Source organism: Maniola hyperantus, chromosome 9 (assembly GCF_902806685.2).
Source record: "Maniola hyperantus chromosome 9, iAphHyp1.2, whole genome shotgun sequence".
NCBI classification, from domain to species: domain Eukaryota; kingdom Metazoa; phylum Arthropoda; class Insecta; order Lepidoptera; family Nymphalidae; genus Maniola; species Maniola hyperantus.
The window spans coordinates 14,367,827-14,387,778 of NC_048544.1; the positions used below are offsets into that span (position 1 = coordinate 14,367,827).

At 40.1% G+C, this 19,952-nt stretch overlaps 1 protein-coding gene and 1 long non-coding RNA gene across 6 annotated transcripts in view; both read right to left on the bottom strand.

The window, feature by feature from the left end:
• Positions 1–19,952, bottom strand: part of Smr (Smrter) — a 190,830-nt gene that overhangs the window by 11,416 nt on the left and 159,462 nt on the right. For all 5 annotated transcript variants that reach the window (XM_069500873.1, XM_069500875.1, XM_069500874.1 and 2 more), the window contains 6 exons: positions 6,054–6,389; positions 4,658–5,115; positions 3,947–4,204; positions 3,274–3,558; positions 1,939–2,283; positions 485–944 (listed from right to left, as the gene is read on the bottom strand). In XM_069500873.1, the coding sequence (XP_069356974.1) occupies positions 485–944; positions 1,939–2,283; positions 3,274–3,558; positions 3,947–4,204; positions 4,658–5,115; positions 6,054–6,389 (2,142 nt within the window). The remainder of the gene's footprint in view (positions 1–484; positions 945–1,938; positions 2,284–3,273; positions 3,559–3,946; positions 4,205–4,657; positions 5,116–6,053; positions 6,390–19,952) is intronic.
• Positions 9,639–11,009, bottom strand: LOC138402794 (uncharacterized). Its single transcript, XR_011237131.1, has 3 exons — positions 10,795–11,009; positions 10,248–10,469; positions 9,639–9,869 (listed from the first exon to the last, which is right to left on the bottom strand). It is a non-coding gene; the product is annotated as an uncharacterized lncRNA (long non-coding RNA).

Below are 19,952 nucleotides of genomic sequence, written 5' to 3' on the forward strand. Positions count from 1 at the left end.
CTGCTACTAATATTGTTATTGTAGTTGCTGCTATTGCTGCTGTCACTGGTGGTGCTATTGCTCGCTTTACAATCATTGAGCTATAATACTTCTGTATGACGGACACCGTGTCGCAATCTCTCCTGGTTGTCTGGTGCTGGTGTTGGTGTTGGTGTTGGTGCTGCATTTGTCGTTGATGTTGATGTTGTTGTTGCTGCTGCTTTTGCTGGTGTTGCTGGTGCTGCTGCTGGTATTGGTGTTGTTGCTGCTGCTGCTGGTGTTGTTGTTGCTAGTGAAGTTGTTGTTGCTGGTGTTGTTGTTGTTGCGTGCGGTGTTGTTGTTGTTGCTAGTGTTGCTGCTAGTGTTGTTGTTTTTGCTGCTGCTAGTAGTACTGTTGTTGCTGCTGGTATTGTTATTGCTACTGCTGCTGTTGTTGTTGTTGTTGTCGTTGCTGTTACTGCTAGTGCTTTTGTTCGCTTTACAATCATTGAGCTACAATACTTACCGGGCGGGGGGTGGGGATGCGAGTAGGTGTGCGTGTGTTTCTGTATGACGGACACCGTGTCGCGATCCCTCCTGATCGCCTGGTGTTGGTGTTGATGCTGCATTTGCTGTTGATGTTGTTGTTGCTGCTGATGTTGCTGCTGCTGATGTTGTTGCTGCTGGTGTTGCTGCTGCTGATGTTGTTGCTGCTGGTGTTGTTGCTGCTGGTGTTGTTGCTGCTGGTGTTGTTGCTGCTGCTGCTGTTGGTGTTGTTGCTGCTGCTGCTGTTGGTGTTGTTGTTGCTGCTGGTGGTGTTGTTGTTGTTGCTGGTGTTGTTGGAGTTGCTGCTGCTGGTGGTGGTGCGAAGGTTCCCTTTCTCTCCGCACGACGCCGTGCATCTGCTGTGAGGTGATGTAGTCCGTGAGCATGATTTGCCGTCGCTCCAGGCCGTACGTGCCCCGCGACACTGCAGTTGCGGTCGCCTACAAGATAGAAGAATATGTTGCTTAGAAATGTATCACGAAATAGGTAATGTACATGTTTGCAAAGAAGTTAAATATGAAATTGTAGAATTTCGGATCTAATTGGATACGTCATGATGGATGATATTTTAATATTTATCTAATCTTTAGACAAAAATATGTCTTTTCCAATAGTACTGTATTCACTCGATATATAGAGCTATATTCGAAAAATATTGACTGTAAATAAATGACAACTGATAAACATGTGATAAACTGTACATAAATGCCAAAACGGAAAGAAAACATTATAATTTTTTATTTATTTATTTTTATTTTTATTTATTTAGACAAAACGAAAAGTGAACAATTTACACCACACTTTTAGACCAAAGCACTAGATAAAAAGCCGAGACTGGTGTTGGCAGTTTGCAGCCTAAATAGACCGTAGTCTGTGCTAGGGCTGACAAAGTTCATCGACCTCATTCATACTATATCATATTATATACTATATTATATTTATACTAAACTATATATATTCATACATTACTAAAACTATATTTTATTTGGTGCAACAGTGTTAATGCATACGGAGTTTAGATATATAATTTAAATAGATAGGAAAAATTTTAATAAGTGAAAGCATTCGTTTCAACAGATCTTGTCATAAAGACGTTTAAAATTTTCAAAAGGGGTTTCTAGGAGAAATTTCTTTATATAGAATTTAAGTTTTTTCTTTAAGGATGGGCGCTGGGCACATAAAATCATATTAGATACCTCCAGCGGAAGGTTATTGAATAGTTTCGGTGCCGCAGCTGTAAAATGTCTACTCGAGAATCCAGACGTTCGTCGATTATACAAGAAGAAAAGTATATTACTATAAAGACTGGCTGGCACAGAGAATCCTAGTGTGGGGGGCAGGAACTTTGCTAATTAATACCATGGTTTTACCTATTTTTAACTGTGGTTCGGAATAAAGGCTTTTTTGTTTCTATGATAATCTTAGTAAGCTTACGTTCTGAAACGAGGATGGTGACTGCGGCCGCGGCTGGGTGCCCGCGCCCGCGTAGTACGCGCCTCCCGGACTGCGCCGTCTGTACTCCAGATTCCTCTTCTCTGGCAAATGGTGAGGCCCATGAACCGGGGTCCCGGCAGTGATCGACCCCGTCTTCGGGTCCGAGGGTATCCTCTGCTCGTATCTGGTCTCCACGGGGGTTCCCAGGGTGATGGAGCCCTTGGGGTTGGCCGGCAGCTTGAGCGCTGGCCGCGGGGAGGCGACCGCCTTGGGTTTGGAGTTGTATTGGGTTGGGGATTGTCTCTCTGCCGCTCTGTATGCTGCATACTCTGCGTTGCGGTGTTGCTATGGGAAAATACCAGCAAGTTTATTATAAAGGTTTTATTTCTGGGTACCTATACTCAATTTATAAAAGTAATCTAACCAGATAGGCAGCTGAAAATAATAACAGAATTTTTCTGCCATCCACCAATACGATTTATCTAGCTGAAAGGCTGAGATCTATAGAGATTCTTACTGCTATGTTTAGCTTTCAGCTAGATAATTGATATTGATGGATGGCAGAAAAATTCTGTCTCGTTCTAAGTCTAAGTAAAATGTGAGCGAGCAAAGTTAAAGTATTTAACGCTCCATAGCGCTCAATAGTTCTCGGCTTGATAGATCGTTTTGGTGGATAGTTACAAACTTTGGCCAGTTGTTGTCCCTATTGGAAATAATACCTTTATTCATTACTAGCTGATGCCCGCGACTTCGTACGCGTGGATCTAGGTTTTCAAAAATCCCTCCTTCCCCGGGATATAAGCTAACTCTGTACCAAATTTTATAAAAATCGGTTGAACGGCTGGGCCGTGAAAAGCTAGCAGACAGACAGACAGACAGACACACTTTCGCATTTATAATATTAGTATGGAGGTTATAAACTGATTATCTTGTTGAGCTATTCTGACAATAACTTATTGGTATACGGGTTTACGTGACGGGTCGTGCCGCGGCCTCTTCTCGCCAGGTTAACTAGTGAGACAGAAAAATAAAACACCTCGCCATATTGCGAAAAACCCATGAAACTAATTTATACAAGACCATAGACAATATACTAGTGGCGCCTCCAGACCAAGTATATTTTTATATTTGTGGTCAGGCTTTACTCTTCTGGTTCAGGTCGACCACCCCTTCGGCCTTTGGCATGCGGGGGCAAGTGAAATAAATCACGCGATGCGGACGGCTTTTATGCAGCAGTACCGTCGGAAGTAGAGGGGGACAGAGACCAGAGCTTATAGGTGGCCTCTCGCTCAGATCGAGCGGTTCATTGGGAGGCAGAAAGTGAAGTGAACTCACAGGTTTGGGAGGCAGCTCGTGCCGCGGCCTCTTCTCGCTGAGGTCGAGCGGGTCCGCGGGCGCGTGCGGCGCGTGCGGCGCGTGCGGGTGCGAGTGCGGCAGGTGGTGCGGCGGCGCGACGCGCGGCTCGATGTGCAGCAGCATGACGTCCTTGCCGTCGGGCGGGAGGGGGGTGATGGTGGCGCCGCGGTGCGGCGAGCGCGGCGAGTGCGGCGAGCTGCCATGGCCCGCGTGGCCCGTGCCGCTTACTACTGTGAGCGTTGCGAGTGGCTCGTGTGTTGACACCTAACAATTTCAATGATATACCGTAAATATAAAAACACCCGTCAAGAGCAAGTCGGACTCCCACAAGAACGGTTCCGTACCATCGTACAAGAAATATCAATTTTGTGTGATGAACCTATACATTGCTGCCTGCCAAATTTCATGATTCTATGTCAACAGGAAGTACCTACCCTATAGGTTTTGATTGCCTTGATGGGTCTTGTCAGACATAACAAAACATCGAAGTGATCTTATAAATGTTCCTTTTTTTCTCTGAGATTTGTGACCCCCGTTATAAAACAGTTGTTCTGTTTGGCAGCCATTTTAAACACGGGCAGAAGTACTTCCCAAAGATCTGAGTTACTCTCAAGTCGCGCCTAAAAAAGTTTTAATCCAAAAAAGTATTCACCTTGGGGGGCTGTTGGTGCGGATGGGTGATGGCCTGCGGGTTGGGGTGCGGCGGCACCGGCCTGGAGTTGCGCATCAGGCTCACTTCGATCATGTTGAGCACCACGTCGCGCACCGTCAGCGGCGTGCCCACCGACGCGACGGGCCCCTGCGCGCCGGACACCGACACGGACACCGCCCCGGGGTTCGAACTCGTGACCCCCGTCACCCCGATACCGGCTCCGACTGCCACTACCGGCGCGGGCGCGGGGGCTATCGTCTAGATGGGAGGAAACGTTGGGGTTTAAAGTTTTAGTTCAAAATGAAGGTACTTATGAAAAATGTAGACGGTATTACCGCAAAAGAATCAAAGCCTATTTTTTCTAAACATTTTTAGGGTGTTTATTCATCTACGCTATCATTTGTATTACTGATCGAAATTCTGCATTGGTATTTGAAAATATCCGTGCGAAAATTTTCTAAAAAACGTGCAGTTTATGTAAAAAATTGAGTCGACCAAGATGTTTTTATCATATCACGTAGTAAGTAAAAACTTTTAATCTATAGCACTAACTACTTGACACTTTAAACACTCCGACAAAACATGACAGGCTCAAAACAGCTGTTCTGTTTGGTGGCTATCTTAAATCCGGACAAAAGTAACGCAAACTGTCCAAGCAATCTGAGTCAATCTCAAAAAGTCTCGCGTAAAACTTTTAAGTTTTCAACTCACCTTAGCACTGGGAGCGTCATTCTCTTCGTCCGCCGTTTCCGTGGCAGAGGAGTCATACTCGTCCCTCCTATGCCTCCTAGGAGCCACGGCGTCAGTCCTCGGCCCGGGCAGAGGCGGAGGCCGGGGGGACTCCGCACTCGCCGTGTCCGTGTCCCCTGAACTAAGTATGCTGTCATCCGTGTCACTCCCTCTCGAGGGCTGTCTTTCACTCAATAACACATCTAATTGGAGTTTTTTTCGATACGTGAAGTAAAAGGCTTTCAAGCTGGCTGGTGTTCTGCCGCTCGCGGCTGACATCCGTTCCCAAGCGGTGCCGTGTTCTCTCAGTAAGGTTCTGAAACCCGCCGCTTCGTCTTCCGTCGGTTCCGGCGCGGATCCGCCTTCGCCTGTCGTGTCTAACCGCCGAGTTATCCGCTTGAAACACGTTAGGCAGCATTTGCTGAGGTCGCTTGGGATTTCTGTTGGACAAATATATATTTAGATGATGAGATGCAAATTGTAACGTTACAGTACGCGCCAGAAAATAATGTCCATCGGCATTTAGAATGACATGTCGGCTTTGAAGAGCGTTGTCTCTGTCACTCATACCTATATGACGATTTGTCGGTCTCAACGACAGAGACAATGCTCTACAAATCCGCTATCTCCTTCTAAAGGTCGCTGTACATTATATTCTGCCACATACTGTATATACTTACTACTATAACTATAACTATGTTTTTGCTCTGAAGACGTCCGTCCGTCCGTATGACGGACCGTCTTTTTGGCTTATGTATGCATATGCGTTGAAAGACGATATAATGAACAGAAATCTACTAGACAAGTGCGTTCCACCTAAGAATTGATAATTGCTTCCCATCAGACATGATTACAAACCATAACAATTTGTTGATGATTCAATATTAAGACATGCAGTTCATAAATCATAATATACACCGGATCAAGATAGGCATTCGTTTGAGGCATTTCAAAAGCTTGGCTTAGAACCTAAATACATAGAAACTCAAATATCTAATATAACTAATATTAGATATTTGAGTATATGAAGTGGCAATGGGCAGGCCATGTCTGTCGCAGAACCGATGGCCGATGGGGCAGACGTGCAGACGTGTTCTGGAGTGGAGACCGCGTACCGGTAAGCGCAGTGTAGGACGACCCCCCGACCCCCCGCCCGCTGGACCGATGACCTGAAGAAGGTGGTGGGGAGCGGTTGGATGAGGAAGGCGGAGGACCGTGTTTGGTGGCGCGCTCTTGGAAAGGCCTATGTCCAGCAGTGGACGCAAACAGGCTGATGGATGGATGGATGGATGGATTTGAGTATACACGCTACCTTTTTCTTCTTCTTAACGATAAAACTACTAGCTCAAATGGTCAAACAGAAAATGCAAGCACTCACGAAACTCATCCATAAGTGGCCTCTTCAGTTCTTGGGGTAGGTCGTGCCACCGGGGCGGCAGATGCCTCAACCGCTTCGCCCTGGGTCCAGCGCACGACGGCACGGCGCATCTACTCCGCCTCGCTCGCACGAATCTGCAGTGGCACGCCTCACACACCCTGGCCCCTACCACGGACGGGTCGAGGCCGTATTGCGCCGCTCTCGAAGGAGCCACGGCTCTGCTCGCGCCGCTCGCTGAGCAAACCACGCAGGTGCTGCTGCCGGCGGTAACCGTGGTAGTGGTCGTACTCGATAGCGGGATGATTGAGGACGGCGTACTCGTTCTTTCCGTCATCGCTGTAAAGAAAGAGATGTTATAGATGAGTGGTAGCACAGGAATGAACTATTTTAATAGCCTTGGGTAATAGCCGTGTCACTGGTTTTCAGATTTCCGTTAAATTATTTTGTTTTTAGCTACTTTAATGCAGTAATAGTTTACAAATAAATAATCGCACCATTAGAATTACAGCAGTGATAATCTACACTAATATTATAAAGAGGAAAACTTTGTTTGTTTGTTTGTTTGTTTGTTTGTTTGTTTGTTTGTTTGTTTGTTTGTTTGTTTGTTTGTTTGTACTGAATAGGCTCAAAAACTACTGGACCGATTTTAAAAATTCTTTCACCCTTCGAAAGCTACATTATCCATGAGTAACATAGGCTATATTTTATTTTGGAAAAAAATAGGGTTCCGTAAGATATTTGGGTTTTTCGGACACAAGGTGTAAAAAATCAACCAGAAAAGTTACTTATTTTGCGTACGCTGCCTAAACTATAAAGATAGAACCATAAAATGTTCTAATTAATTGTAGATCTTATAAATATCTACAAAAAAGTCCGCGACACACTATACCCATCTATGTCGAGTGAGGCACAGCAACCATTTTTTTATTTAAAAATCTTGAATTTTTTTTGGACTACATTTAAACGCGTTTATTTTACTCATGCTATTAATCCTTATCAAAATAAATGATTTCATCACTAAGAACAGTTTATGGAGATAATATTTGGTCTTTGAATGATTAAAATTGGACGTTTGGTTTTGAAGTTATGGCGAAATTAAAATATTACGATTTCTGCTGCACGGCCCGATGTCGTTAAGTTTGTTTGTAGGGGGTAATCTTTAGAACTACTGAACCGATTTTAAAAATTCTTTCACCAGTAGAAAGCTACATTATTCCTGAGTGACATAGGCTATACGGGATCTTTAAAAACCTAAATCTACGCGGGCGAAGCCGCGGGGATCAGCTAGTAGGTAATAAGTCAATGAATTATAGAGACCTAAGTCAAAATTTAAGAATAATTTCGGGGTAGAATGATAAAACGTCTTTGGGTGACCATTTCCATCGACTCATAATAAAATAGAGACCCATGATTGTAGAGACATATCTTATACGAATCAATGGAAATGGTAATTCTAAAGGTGATTATAATAGTATAATCTCTCTCTCTCGCTAATCCGCATCTCGCAAATTGGCGCTCTACCCGGGCCCGTGAATATTACAGGCCGTCTGGTGCCTGATTCCGGCATCATCCCGCTCTGATTCCACGTTCAATGTTTAATTGTTTAGCGCAATTTGGGTTTGAGAGCCTAATTGTATTGCCGGATTAATTTATTTACGGCCGAATATTGTGTACTCGGTGATATAATAATTGAATGTGTTTGTGTTTAAGAGGTTTTGGTTGTTGGAGATTCGATGAGCGTGATTTACATACATGATGATTTATTTTATTTTATTCCGATACGAGTTAGCCTTTGACTGCGATGTCTGAAAAGACAAGTTTGACTGAAAAGGTGACTGACTGACTGACTGATCTATCAACGCACAGCTTAAACTATTAGCCGGATCGGGCTGAAATTTGGCATGTAGATAGCTATTGTGACGTAGGCATCCGCTAAGAAAGGATTTTTGAAAATTCAACAGCTAAATGGGTGAAATAGGGGGCTGAAATTTGTGTAGTCCACGCGGACGAAGTCGCGAGCATAAGCTAGTATTATGTATAGTTTGTTATCGCACGAAATCAAAAAGTTCCCACGTGGTATTTAAATGATGTTAGGATTGCAGCACATTAACAATGGAATCTGCATCCGATGGATATCCAATATTCACGGGCCCGCGCTGGGTGCCAATTTGCGCGAAGCGGATTAGTGAGGGGGGGTAGCGGAGGTGCATAATCCATGTATACATTATTTAACGAAATGTGCAAATTTCCAATAGTAAACTATTATGTATGATGTATCTGAGTAATCTGAAATAGCCTAAGCTTCACATTCGGAGAGAAGACAAAGGCCGGCAATGGGTTGAGATGATGGTAATATGATGAAGACATTATATGGAATAGTAGTAATTAAGCACAATCCAATTTAAAGATTTGGTTATCCAACTCTTTAAACCATTACTAATAGCAATTAGTATCGATATTAGTATGGATTTATATCCATACTAATATTATAAATGCGAAAGTTGGTATGTCTGTTTGTCTGCTAGCCTTTCACGGCCCATCGGTTCAACCGGTTTTGAAGGGAACAGAGATAGCTTGCATCCTGGGGAAGGACATTCTACTAAGGGCTACTTTTTATCCCGGAAAATCAAAGAGTCCCCACGGGATTTTTAAAAACCTAAATCCACGTAGACGAGTCGCAGGCATCACCTAGTTAACCATAAAGCATCATTGTTCTCTTCACTACTAATGTGAAAAAGTGTGTTAGTTTTTCACATTCAATTTCAGTTAAGTAGTTAAACTAAACACTAGCTTAGTTTAGCAACAAAGTAGTAAACCTAACAAATAGCTAAATGCTTTTCCCACAAATAATTTAACCTCTGGGATTGCACTTCTAAACTACCGTCCGATTGTTTTAACTATTAGTGCACTTTACCTGTGTACCTATCACTTTATGAATTAGTGAAACAGCGTTTCTGAACTATCATATGTTACTCGCTATTTTGTATGCTTAGAATTAGTACTGTAATTTATGAACTCTATAATGATAATCACGGAACAGAAAGAACAGTGGAAGTGCAATTCACCAAAATTACTATAGGAACCGCTGTCGCCAAACTCATACAAATATACCGATAGTCATATATTGCACTACAAAGAAACAAATCATTTGATTTGTCGTTTAAGTTTAGTCAAAACTAGCCTACGTCACAGATTTGGAAATAAACCCTGACGCTCTAGAAATAAGATTTATTTTGCTTTAGCGGAAGAACGTATTTACGAGCTATAGTCACACTCACGTCACACTAGATTCAATTGTCCAATTAATTCCGCTACTTGACCATAGATGGCGGTATTCTAAGTAGTAGCAATTATAAACTTAATTACTTTAAACATATGGTTGACATTTGCGTGATCGGTCGATTTTTTTTCCTCCTCAGTTAAGGCTGCACCACGTAGCTCAATGAATTACCTATCGATATCGATAGATACTCGTTATTTTGTTCATTCGCAAAAATAAAATTAAAAAAGGTAATTATAAAATTGAATAAAAGTGCTGGTATGTATGCATGCCTTTTACAAGTATGCACAATAAATACTGCAACGTATGAATATAGATAAATTTTATTTATTGCCCTTGAAATAAAACATATTTGTTAAGAAACTGGCGTTTCGAAAGTCTTATTTTTAATTTTAATAAATGGTGTATGCGAACATTTATGTATATATTTTTCGACTATTGCCTTCATCAAATCGGTAACGTGATTAGACGCAGGAATCTCCGAATCACTTTGTCTTTTTGAAGAACCTGGAGTGACCACATTTATCATTTTGTGGCTGAAACCAAAATTAAATTTTGAGAATAAATCCGTACTAATATTATAAATGCGAAAGTGTGTCTGTCTGTCTGTCTGTCTGCTAGCTTTTCACGGCTCAACCGATCAACCGTTTTTGATGAAATTTGGTACAGAGATAGCTTGCATCCCGGGAAAGGACATAGGAAGTTGAAAAGTTCCCACAGGATTTTTAAAAACCTAAATCCACGCGGACGAAGTCGCGGGCGTCATCTAGTACCTATATATAAATGAATAGGAGAAAAATTAATTAGTGTGTTTATGAATTAAATTTGATATTTAGTCAGTCAATCTTCATACAAAAATATAACTAAGAGGTGTGTTGTTTTGTATTATAATATCAAGTATTTTCAATACTTACTGAAAGTAATAAAATAAAACAAGGTTATTTGATTAAAAGACTTAACGATTTTCATTGATGGAAGCGCAGTAGGTTTCGTATATCTATATCCTTTATTTGATATTATAAAATCGACTTCTAAAAAAATGTTCAGAGCATATCATGCTTGATTTGGTTGGCATCCAATTAACTCTACCCGTTGCATCTATCCATTTCTCTTTGATGCTTGCATCTTTGGGAAACCTAAAAATATTTTAAATGAAGGTTAGAGGAACTACTGATGTCTATTTAGTGATCAATGCAACGTCTCACTCATTAATAAATTATAATTATTGCGTTACTATTTATTTATATCCTTGTATCGATATCAATCGATAAATTCAATATTCTACTTGGCCACATCACTATTTGAGTAGCGAACACGGAGCGAAGTACTTTCGGAATAGAATCAATCCAAAATAAACTTTATCTTAATTGTTTAAGGTTGATTTTGACTAACCGTTCTATTAAATATTAGTAAATTGAAATAAATTAAGATTTTATAGAAAACAATGAAAATCGTACTTACCGATGATACGAAACACCTCCATTTTTAAGATTTTTTCTCCTACTATCATTTTTACACTCCAAAACGGAACAGTAACATTGCTAGGGCAATATGAATTTGTCGCGAGACTACCAACTCCACGCGATGTTAGAACGCGACTGGGATCAGTTTTACGTAACTACGCTTAATTGTGGCACGCGTGCCACGCCTACTTAGCACTTCCACTGTTTTTTCTGTTCCGTGATGATAATAATCTAAGTAAGAAGAAACAAGCAATTGGATCTTGGACTGTAGTAATCAAATGATGTGATGTTTTGTATAGCGGTAGCTTATGGGGCTAGAATCCATACTTATATTTTAAATGCGAAAGTGTGTCTGTCTGTCTGTCTGTCCGTCCGTCTGTCTGTCTGTCTGCTAGCTTTTCACGGCCCATCCGGTTAACCGATTTTGACAAAATTAAGTACCGAGAAAGCTTGCATCCCGGGGTACATAGGCTACTTTTTATCCCAGAAAATAAAAGAGTTCCCACGGGAATTTTAAAAATAGGAAACTCGCGGACGAAGTCGCGGGCATCACCTAGTTCATTATAAAAGAGAAATTCATTGTTTGCGGGAGTCAAAAAAGTCCTTATAGGTCTCACTGACGCCCAAATAACAACAGGTAAATAAATAAATAAAAGTTTATTCAGCTGACAAAACAAGAAAAAACTAAAAAAAAAGAAAACCAAATGTTACAAATTAAAAGGTACAAGCTCTATCTACAAAATATAACCACACCCGCATGCAAAAACGTGTAGAAACGAACAACCACAGCTAAATCCGAGTGCGGCTCGGTCAATTAATCCTCCCAATTACTGATATTTGCACGAGCACTAATTGGATCTACCGCTCGCTCTGTTTAGTTAAACCCGGTATGATTCCACGATTCTCAGCGTTACCTAAAACTACCCCCGCTTGGCACCCATGTTGGGCCTTGAGTTTTAGTTAAAGGAGCTCGCACACGGCCTCCATAGAAGGTGCAAGAGCCACAAGAAGCTCTGGATTCTCAGCATTACCCTGATCTAACCTTGACTGACGCGTAATGTAAGACATTGTGTGTTATGTTTTACTAGGAGATCGCACATGATCACAAGATCCACAGACAGTACAAGAGCCACAAGAGACCGAGTTTCTTGGTGGTTCTTCTCGGTAGGAACGGCATTCCGAACCAGTGGTAAATTAAACTAGTTATAGCACTTGTAAAAGTTTACTTGAATAAAAATATATTCTATTCTATTCTATTCTAAAGACTGCAAGTGAGTACGCTGTTCTGTTAATCCGGTATAATTCCACGATTCTCAGCTTTACGTAAAACTACCCCTGATTGGTGCCCAACATGGGACTTTGTATGTATGCCGCAAGAGGCTGCGATTGAGCGTTTTAGTTTAACCAACTCTGACTACAAGGTTACCCCTGATGATGCTTAACGTGTTGTAAAAACAAGCTAAGCGGGTGGCCCACGTCAGCAGCCTCACCTCCTTAGGTGGTATGTGAAATTTTTGTAAAAAGTTAAAGGACCCAGAATTATTATGTTTTATTATATATAATTATGCAATCCAAGTGCTTTTTTTGCTAGTCTTTAATAGTAGTCGCTTGTGGTGAATCTGTCCCACAGTGTCATAGTTTCACAAATTTCAGTTTCAATGAAAACAGACTGTTTGATAGTGAAATATAAATTTTGAATCAAAGGTTTTTCGGCCGCTTTAAACTCTCTCAATTAGTGATATTTGCACGGATGGTAATTGGATCCGACTGCTGTTTGTTCAGTGTAATTAAACTCGGCATAACTTGGAGTTCATTACCGACAATGAGAGGCACCAGATTTGAGACTATTTTAACTATTTTTTGAAGTAAAACTTCTTTAGGCGCGACGTTAGAGTAAGTAATCTCTTTTCGGACAGAGATAACGTTCGAGTTGCTTTCACTTGTATTGGCCGCAAAAGAGAACCATGGAACTAATGATTTTAAACTTATTTCGTTGTTTAACGACATATTTTAATGTAGATATAACGGGTTACCACGATTAATTTTTGTTTTTATTTGTCGATATTTCAACCCAATTGCACGGATCGTGGTCACGACGGGACTGCGGTTCTGCGAGAGATGAATTTCGATCTATCAAGGGCAATAGCGAACTACCCTCTTTCTTAAAATAGAACCATGGAAGTAACGTCTATCGGTTTTTCGAACCTGCTCATTGCCACTTCAGCTTCGCCGCCCGTTGAGCTATGTCGGTTACTCTGGTCTACGGATCTCATCTCTGGTTCTCCTACGGGTCTCCTCATTTCTGATTTGATCACGTAGAGATATTCCAAGCATAGCTCTCTCTATCGCCCACGAAAGTAATCCTGAGCTTCCTTTTAAGGCCCATAGTTCATCGCCAATGTATTAGACGTAAAATCCCAATTCCCAGTATCAGTGGCAACGCAAACTGTGGCTCCGCCTGTCAGCTGAGCGTTTAATCCACGAGATGTCTCCCCCGTGTTTGCGGTTGTGCACACACGCCAGCGGGGCTCGTTAAAGCGTCACGCTCGGCGTCACGCCGGCAAACAGGCGACACGCAAACACATAAGCTGAGTGTGGACATTTCACTGTACGAATTTACGGGTATCCCATGCCGAATATAAATATTTGATGCTTTTTATTGTGTCCGACGTGTTCGTTGACATTTTATTGCTAGTCTATATTTTGCGGGTTATATAGTTGGCTACTAACGATCGCCCGCGGCTTCGCTTTGGCCTCACTCCTTGTCTACATTATAAAGAGAACCTGTTTGACTTTTTAACTCTTTAGGGCTGACCGTGATAAGTCAGTCATTGAGTAAATATTTAGATATTTTAGAGTTTAAGCTATTGTGAGTGATATCCATACTTAATATTATAAATGCGAAAGTGTATCTGTCTGTCTGCTAGCTTTTCACGGCCCAACCGTTCAACCGATGTTGATGAAATTTGGTACAGAGGTAGCTTATATCCCGAGGAAGCACATAGGCTACTTTTTATCCCGGAAAATTAAAGAGTTCCCATGGGATTTTAATCTTAATCCACGCGGACGAAGTCGTAGGCACCATGTAGTCCATTATAAATATAAATATAAATATTTAGCGACTGAACGTGTTACTCGGGTTGTGCCCGACTAATTTCTAACCCGTCCAGGGTGCTTTTCCTCTGCTCGAGATGGAACAAACAAACAAACTTTTGCATTTGTAGTATGGGTAGAGTGATTGAAAGAATATTTTTGTTGCCAGTTTAACTTTTCACTCATGTCAATGAAGATTGGCAGAGATGTGTGTAATTTGTAAAGTAGTGAACAAAGCGGTCGTCGTCGCTCGGGCTGATTTGCCATTCCGTGTGTCGAGTGGTGTGGACTGAGGACGTGGCAGCCGGATTACCCCTGACATGGTAAGCGCCGGGTATTACGGGACACGAACATTTGATGCCCTGATGGTATTGTTAGCTACAATCCATTTCAATAGGATCATCCATTTTCATACATACATTTACAGATAGACTAAGTGAGGCGCGCAACTTCATCCACGTGGATTTAGGTTTTTAGGGTTCCGTATGTAAGGGTGGTAAATTGGGCGGAATGGAAATATACCCGGATACGGAATAATCTACCACCTTACAAAGATTAGAGGAAAAAAAAAAAATTTTACTTACTTGATCTATCTACCTAGTAAAGAATAGAAGCTAGCCGTCGACTCCCTTGTAATGTATATGAGGTGTTATAAATGAAATTTGCTAGATGTTAGGCAAAATTGTTTTAATGTAACTTTTACCGGGGTCGCTTAATACATAGTGATGGCTAATAATGCTTAGTTATTCTAGCTTAATGCCAAGACTTAATTTAGATACATTAGAATGCCTTAGGTAGATAGTACATAAAATCTATGTTTTAAATTTAAGATGCCATTGGCATGGAATAGACAATGACACAGTAAAATTCATAAAATTGTTTCAAAATAAAAGCTCAGTAGTAAAGACAGGGTTCTTACTGTACACATACACTAAGAAGGTTCACTAAACTGTTCCAGGATACAAACATTTGCTTACTTGTAGGTGCGAAGACTGCAAGGTAGCTGGACGGCATCGGCCAAGCTCCCAAAACTCGATTTAACTTGATTCTTCACAACCGAAATGTTTCATTACAAAGATTTTCACCAAGTCTTATCCATAGAATTAAGTTGCCAACGTGAATGTGCAAAAGAAATAAATACGGAAAACGAAAGCGAAAAAAAACGGAAAACCGAAAACTAAAAACGGAAACGCAAACGGAAACCCTATTGAACTCCTGGCCACCAATGGTTTTCAGGAGTCCACCCACAACCCATTATCCTCATTTATTTGGGAAGGTAAAATAACTGGAACATAATTGATGAAACATTGAAATACGTTAGGATGACTAAATTTATAACTATTGTATTTTCCCAGGCGAAGCCATGGGCGAAAAAGAATGAGATTTTCCTGGAACGAAAAAAATTCGTCTTCACATGTTGACTCCAGAAAAATTCTAAATCTCACCAATCGGTGTTGCCAGACGCAACCCGAGTGTGGCCGCTCTCAGTTAGTTTGATCATAAAGCCAATTCATTTTTGAATATTTGCGGAACCTAAGGATATATTATAAGAACCGTTTTGTTAATGACTTAACAATAAACAAATGATATTATGGTTTTATTTAATTATTTTTGTTTTATTTTTACGACAATTGACAACGAAGCAAACGCCATCTATTGTGGCTCGAATGAACTCTGAACATCGACCCACGCGTAGTTCTGCACCTTGATGCTAGGTGGCACCAACATACTTTGAACAAAATAGATTTTAAGTAAAAGCGAAACGCTAATTAGTAGTTCAAAATTCACAACGTCACACGTACCACATAAGGAAAAACTGAACCCTTATAGGATCACTTTGTTGTCTGTCTGTCAAGAAACCTATAGAGTACTTCCCGTTGACCCAGAATCATTAAATTAGGCAGGAAGGTAGGTCTTACAACAGACATGAGGAGAAAAATCTAAACACCGTGACTTTGTGGTTACATCACAAGAAAAAATTTAAAATGTGTTCATGAAAAAATATTGCTATTTTCAACTTTCACATCAAGATTACAATACCAAGTGGGGTATCAATGAAAGGGCTTTACTCGTACATTCTAAAACTGATTTTTTATTTATTTTTAGGCATAATAGTTTTTGATTTATCGTGCAAAATGTCGATAAAATACGACGAGTGAGTCTAGCTCGCACTTGGCCGGTTTTTTTAAATCCCCACCCGTGGAAATTCTTTGACAAAAAGTAATTTATGTCACTTTTCAGATCCAGGAAAAAAACACATGTGTTGCTCCGTTGCGGCGTGATTGAAGAACATACAAACGAAGTTTGATTGTTAAGTATTAATTGAATAGACACACTCTATAAATTTAATTTTGAATATATATTGTAGTTTCAAAATTACACGAGCTTCAAGATATACATAAATGCAAATCTATGAGAACGTGTAAATTTTGAAACCATAATGTATTTTTTAGGGAAATCTGACAAACCACAGACAAAAGACAAAGTTAATAACCTTGATCTACAAACGTTGAGTTTGATTGGATTACCCATTACCCAACTACCTACTAAACCAACTATCTACTTACCCATTTTCAAGTTACCCATTTTTAATCTCAAATTATTCGTAATTTGTTTTTATATTACTTCTAGCCAAAATAACAACATTCTTATTTAGGAGGTTTTTAAAGAAATAAAACGCAAATAATAAATAAGGATCACAAGAAAAATATTAGTCTTAAAAGAAATTCCTTGGGGTCTCTAAATAATATAATTGGTGTTTGGCTTCTTGTAGAAGAAAGAAGTGGAGCGAACCTGACAACGGACAACCGTATAGTAGGTATGTAATTGAATATGAAAAATCGGCCAAGTGCGAGTTAGGCTCGCGCGACGAGGGTTCCGTACTACAGTCGTATTTTTTTAACTTTGTGCACCATAATTCAAAAACTATGATGCATAAAAATAAAGAAAAATATGTTTTAGAATTCACAGGTGAAGACCTTTCTGATGATACCCCACTTGATATAATAATCTTACTTCTAAAATTGAAAATGCTAAATATTAGTTCATGACCACAATTTAATTTTTTTGTGTGATGTTACCACATTTGTGGTTATATCACACAAAAAAAAATCATGATTCTAGGTCAACGGGAAGTACCCTGTAGGTTTCTTGACAGACCGAGAGACAGACAGACAGACAACAAAGTGATCCTATAAGGGTTCCGTTTTTCCTTTTGAAGTACGGAACCCTAAAAATGAGAGAAGACCTACCCTGGGGGAAATTATAGCAATGAATAATAAAGTGGAAGCGTTGAAGATAAACTCTTATATTTTTTGTTCTTTAACTGTCCTTCTTTTTATTTGACCAAGTCGCAATCAAATCTCTACAGCACCAAAGAATACTTCGTAGTACCTTAAGTTACAGATACAGAAGGCCCAATCCGCAAAAATTATACTTCCATACTAATATTATAATTTCGACAGTGCGTGCTAGCTTTTTACCCATCCGTTTAACCGATTTTGACGAAAACTTATAAGACATAAGTTATTTATGATCCCGAAAAATCAAGCAATTTTTGAGATTATAAAAAAAAAACCAAAATGCATATGCGAGCATTATTTACTTGATACAGAGATACCTTGCATCCTGTAGACGGACATATATCTACTACTTTTACCCGGGAAATCAAATTCCCATGGGATCTTTAAAAATCTAAATTCACGCACACGAAGTCGCGGGCATCATCTAATTAAGAAATAAAGATCTTTTGACACCTAATTAGGTAATTAGATTGTTAACATTAAGTAGATTATTAAAATATCAAAATTATGCTTCAGTTTATTTGACGATTGAAAAATTAGCCCCGAACATGCTTGGAATCAGCTCAATTACAATATTATACATAGTTACATTTGAAATGATAGGAGGCACAAGAGCGGAGGCGCTCAGTCAATTAATTTCCTAATTAGTGGAATTTGCACAGACACTAATTGGAGCGGAGTCCTGACTGCGATTTGTTCTGTGTAATTAAATTCAGCATAATTTGGTGCTCATTAATGATAGCTACGTTTGCGCCCGTCTTATATACGTCACAAAACCTAATCATTTTGAATGTATTAGAAAGCAGATTTTTTTATTGCAAGGTAGGCTTATTGGCAGGAGAACCAAGGTCACTGACATAGCGCGAACTATTAGCAAGCTGAAGTGGCAGTGGGCAGGTCATGCCTGTCGTAGAGGCGATGGCCGTTGGAGCCGAAAAGTCCTTGAGTGGAGACAAGCAAGCGTGGTGTGTGTGGGACGCCCTCCAGCACGATGGACCGATGATATAAAGAGGCTAGCGGGAAGTGGCTGGATGAGGAAGGCTGAGTACCGGGTGTGGTGGCGCTCTTTAGGGAAGGCCTATATCCAACAGTGGACGCCCACAGGCTGATGATGATGATGATGATGATGATGATGATGATGATGAAGGTAGGCTTGCGCTTGACGACAATCGGGCATAGAAAAGCATGATATATGCAAAGCATACATACAGGGTTTAACCAGAACGCTGGCAAAAACGAAGACAGGTCATTGATGATTAATTTGATATGATATGATATGATATGATACCACAAAAAAGCAAAAAATAAATAAAAACCACTACTTCGTCCGCGTGGAATTAGGTTTTTCAAAAATCCCATGGGAACTCTTTAATTTTCCGGGATAAAAGGCATATGTCCTTCCCCAGGATGCAAGCTATCTCTGTTCCAAATTTCGTCAAAATCGGGGTTGAACTGACTGAGTGAGTGACTCTGTTATTTTTTTGACAATAAAGTTGTTTAAATTAAATTAAATTAAATTAAGAAATAATATATGTTATAATCCACTAAACTATTTTTTCTTTAATCAAGAAAATATGATTACAAAAGAACATTTAAAAAAATACAACTTTTGATTGAGTTGATTGATGTTGTGCCGACATAGCTTTGTTTTTATTAGGATATGCGAAAATATTACGATGAATTGCGAAAATAAAATTCCATCAAATCCATCAAAACATAATATTACGGAGTTAGCTGCAATACAATATTTACCTTGCAATTTTCTAGTTAGGACTTTCGATTAAACAACTACGAAGTCATCCATTGTTGCTATTTAGCTGGAATCCTAGCACCAAAGTTTAAAAGCATAAATGTTAAAAATTTTGATTTCGTCATGTAATGAACCAGAATAATTTTAATGTTAACACCAGGACCTGGTAGAATGTGTAGAGTGTAGACTGATGTAAGACCTACTACATGTACCCACATTCCAGCGAATAAACGTTTATTTATTATTATTAACTACTAGCTGCCCCGGCGAACTTCGTACCGCCTAACAGACGATTCTTTTTCAGGCATTTTTTAAGTTTTTCTCTCCGTAAGAACCATCCTCGTACTTCAAGGAATATTATAAAAAAAGAATTAGCGAATTCGGTTCAGTTGTTCTCGAGATTTGCGATCAGCAACACATTCAGCGATTCATTTTTATATAATATAGAGATAGAGATGTTGTAGATAGTATCAGCTAGAGGTGACTACCCTTGCGCAATGCACTATTGTAAGAATGCACAGATGTAGCAATACTGTCCTTTTGGACAACCACAATAATTGCAATGTAAAAATCACAACTTCCGTGTTAGCCACTCTATCTATCTCCGATTACGATTGTATTGACCTACTGTGTATCGAAGACCATTAATGTAAAAAACCCTTATGTGTGACGTTTGGTCTCCAATGCAAAGCAAATTAAAATATGCAAAAGTGCCTAATTTTCTTAAAACCTCAAGCACTTGTAACAAAGAGCGCGCGCGGCTACAAGCTCGAGAGCTAGTTAGATTCGGTGTTTAACCCTCAATGGGGCGCTGCGGTACAAGTCCGCCGGGCCCGAGGGACCTCTAAGTGAATTAAGTGTTTGCCGACTCACAGACACTCGCCGGTTATTATACCGAGAGGAATATTCTATCCGCCTCCGTGGAGCGAGATTCGCAAAAAACGCCAAGTGCTTTGTCGAGATGTCGCATTTGAATTTTTAAAAATTTCGCGAATGTTACGAATTAAAATA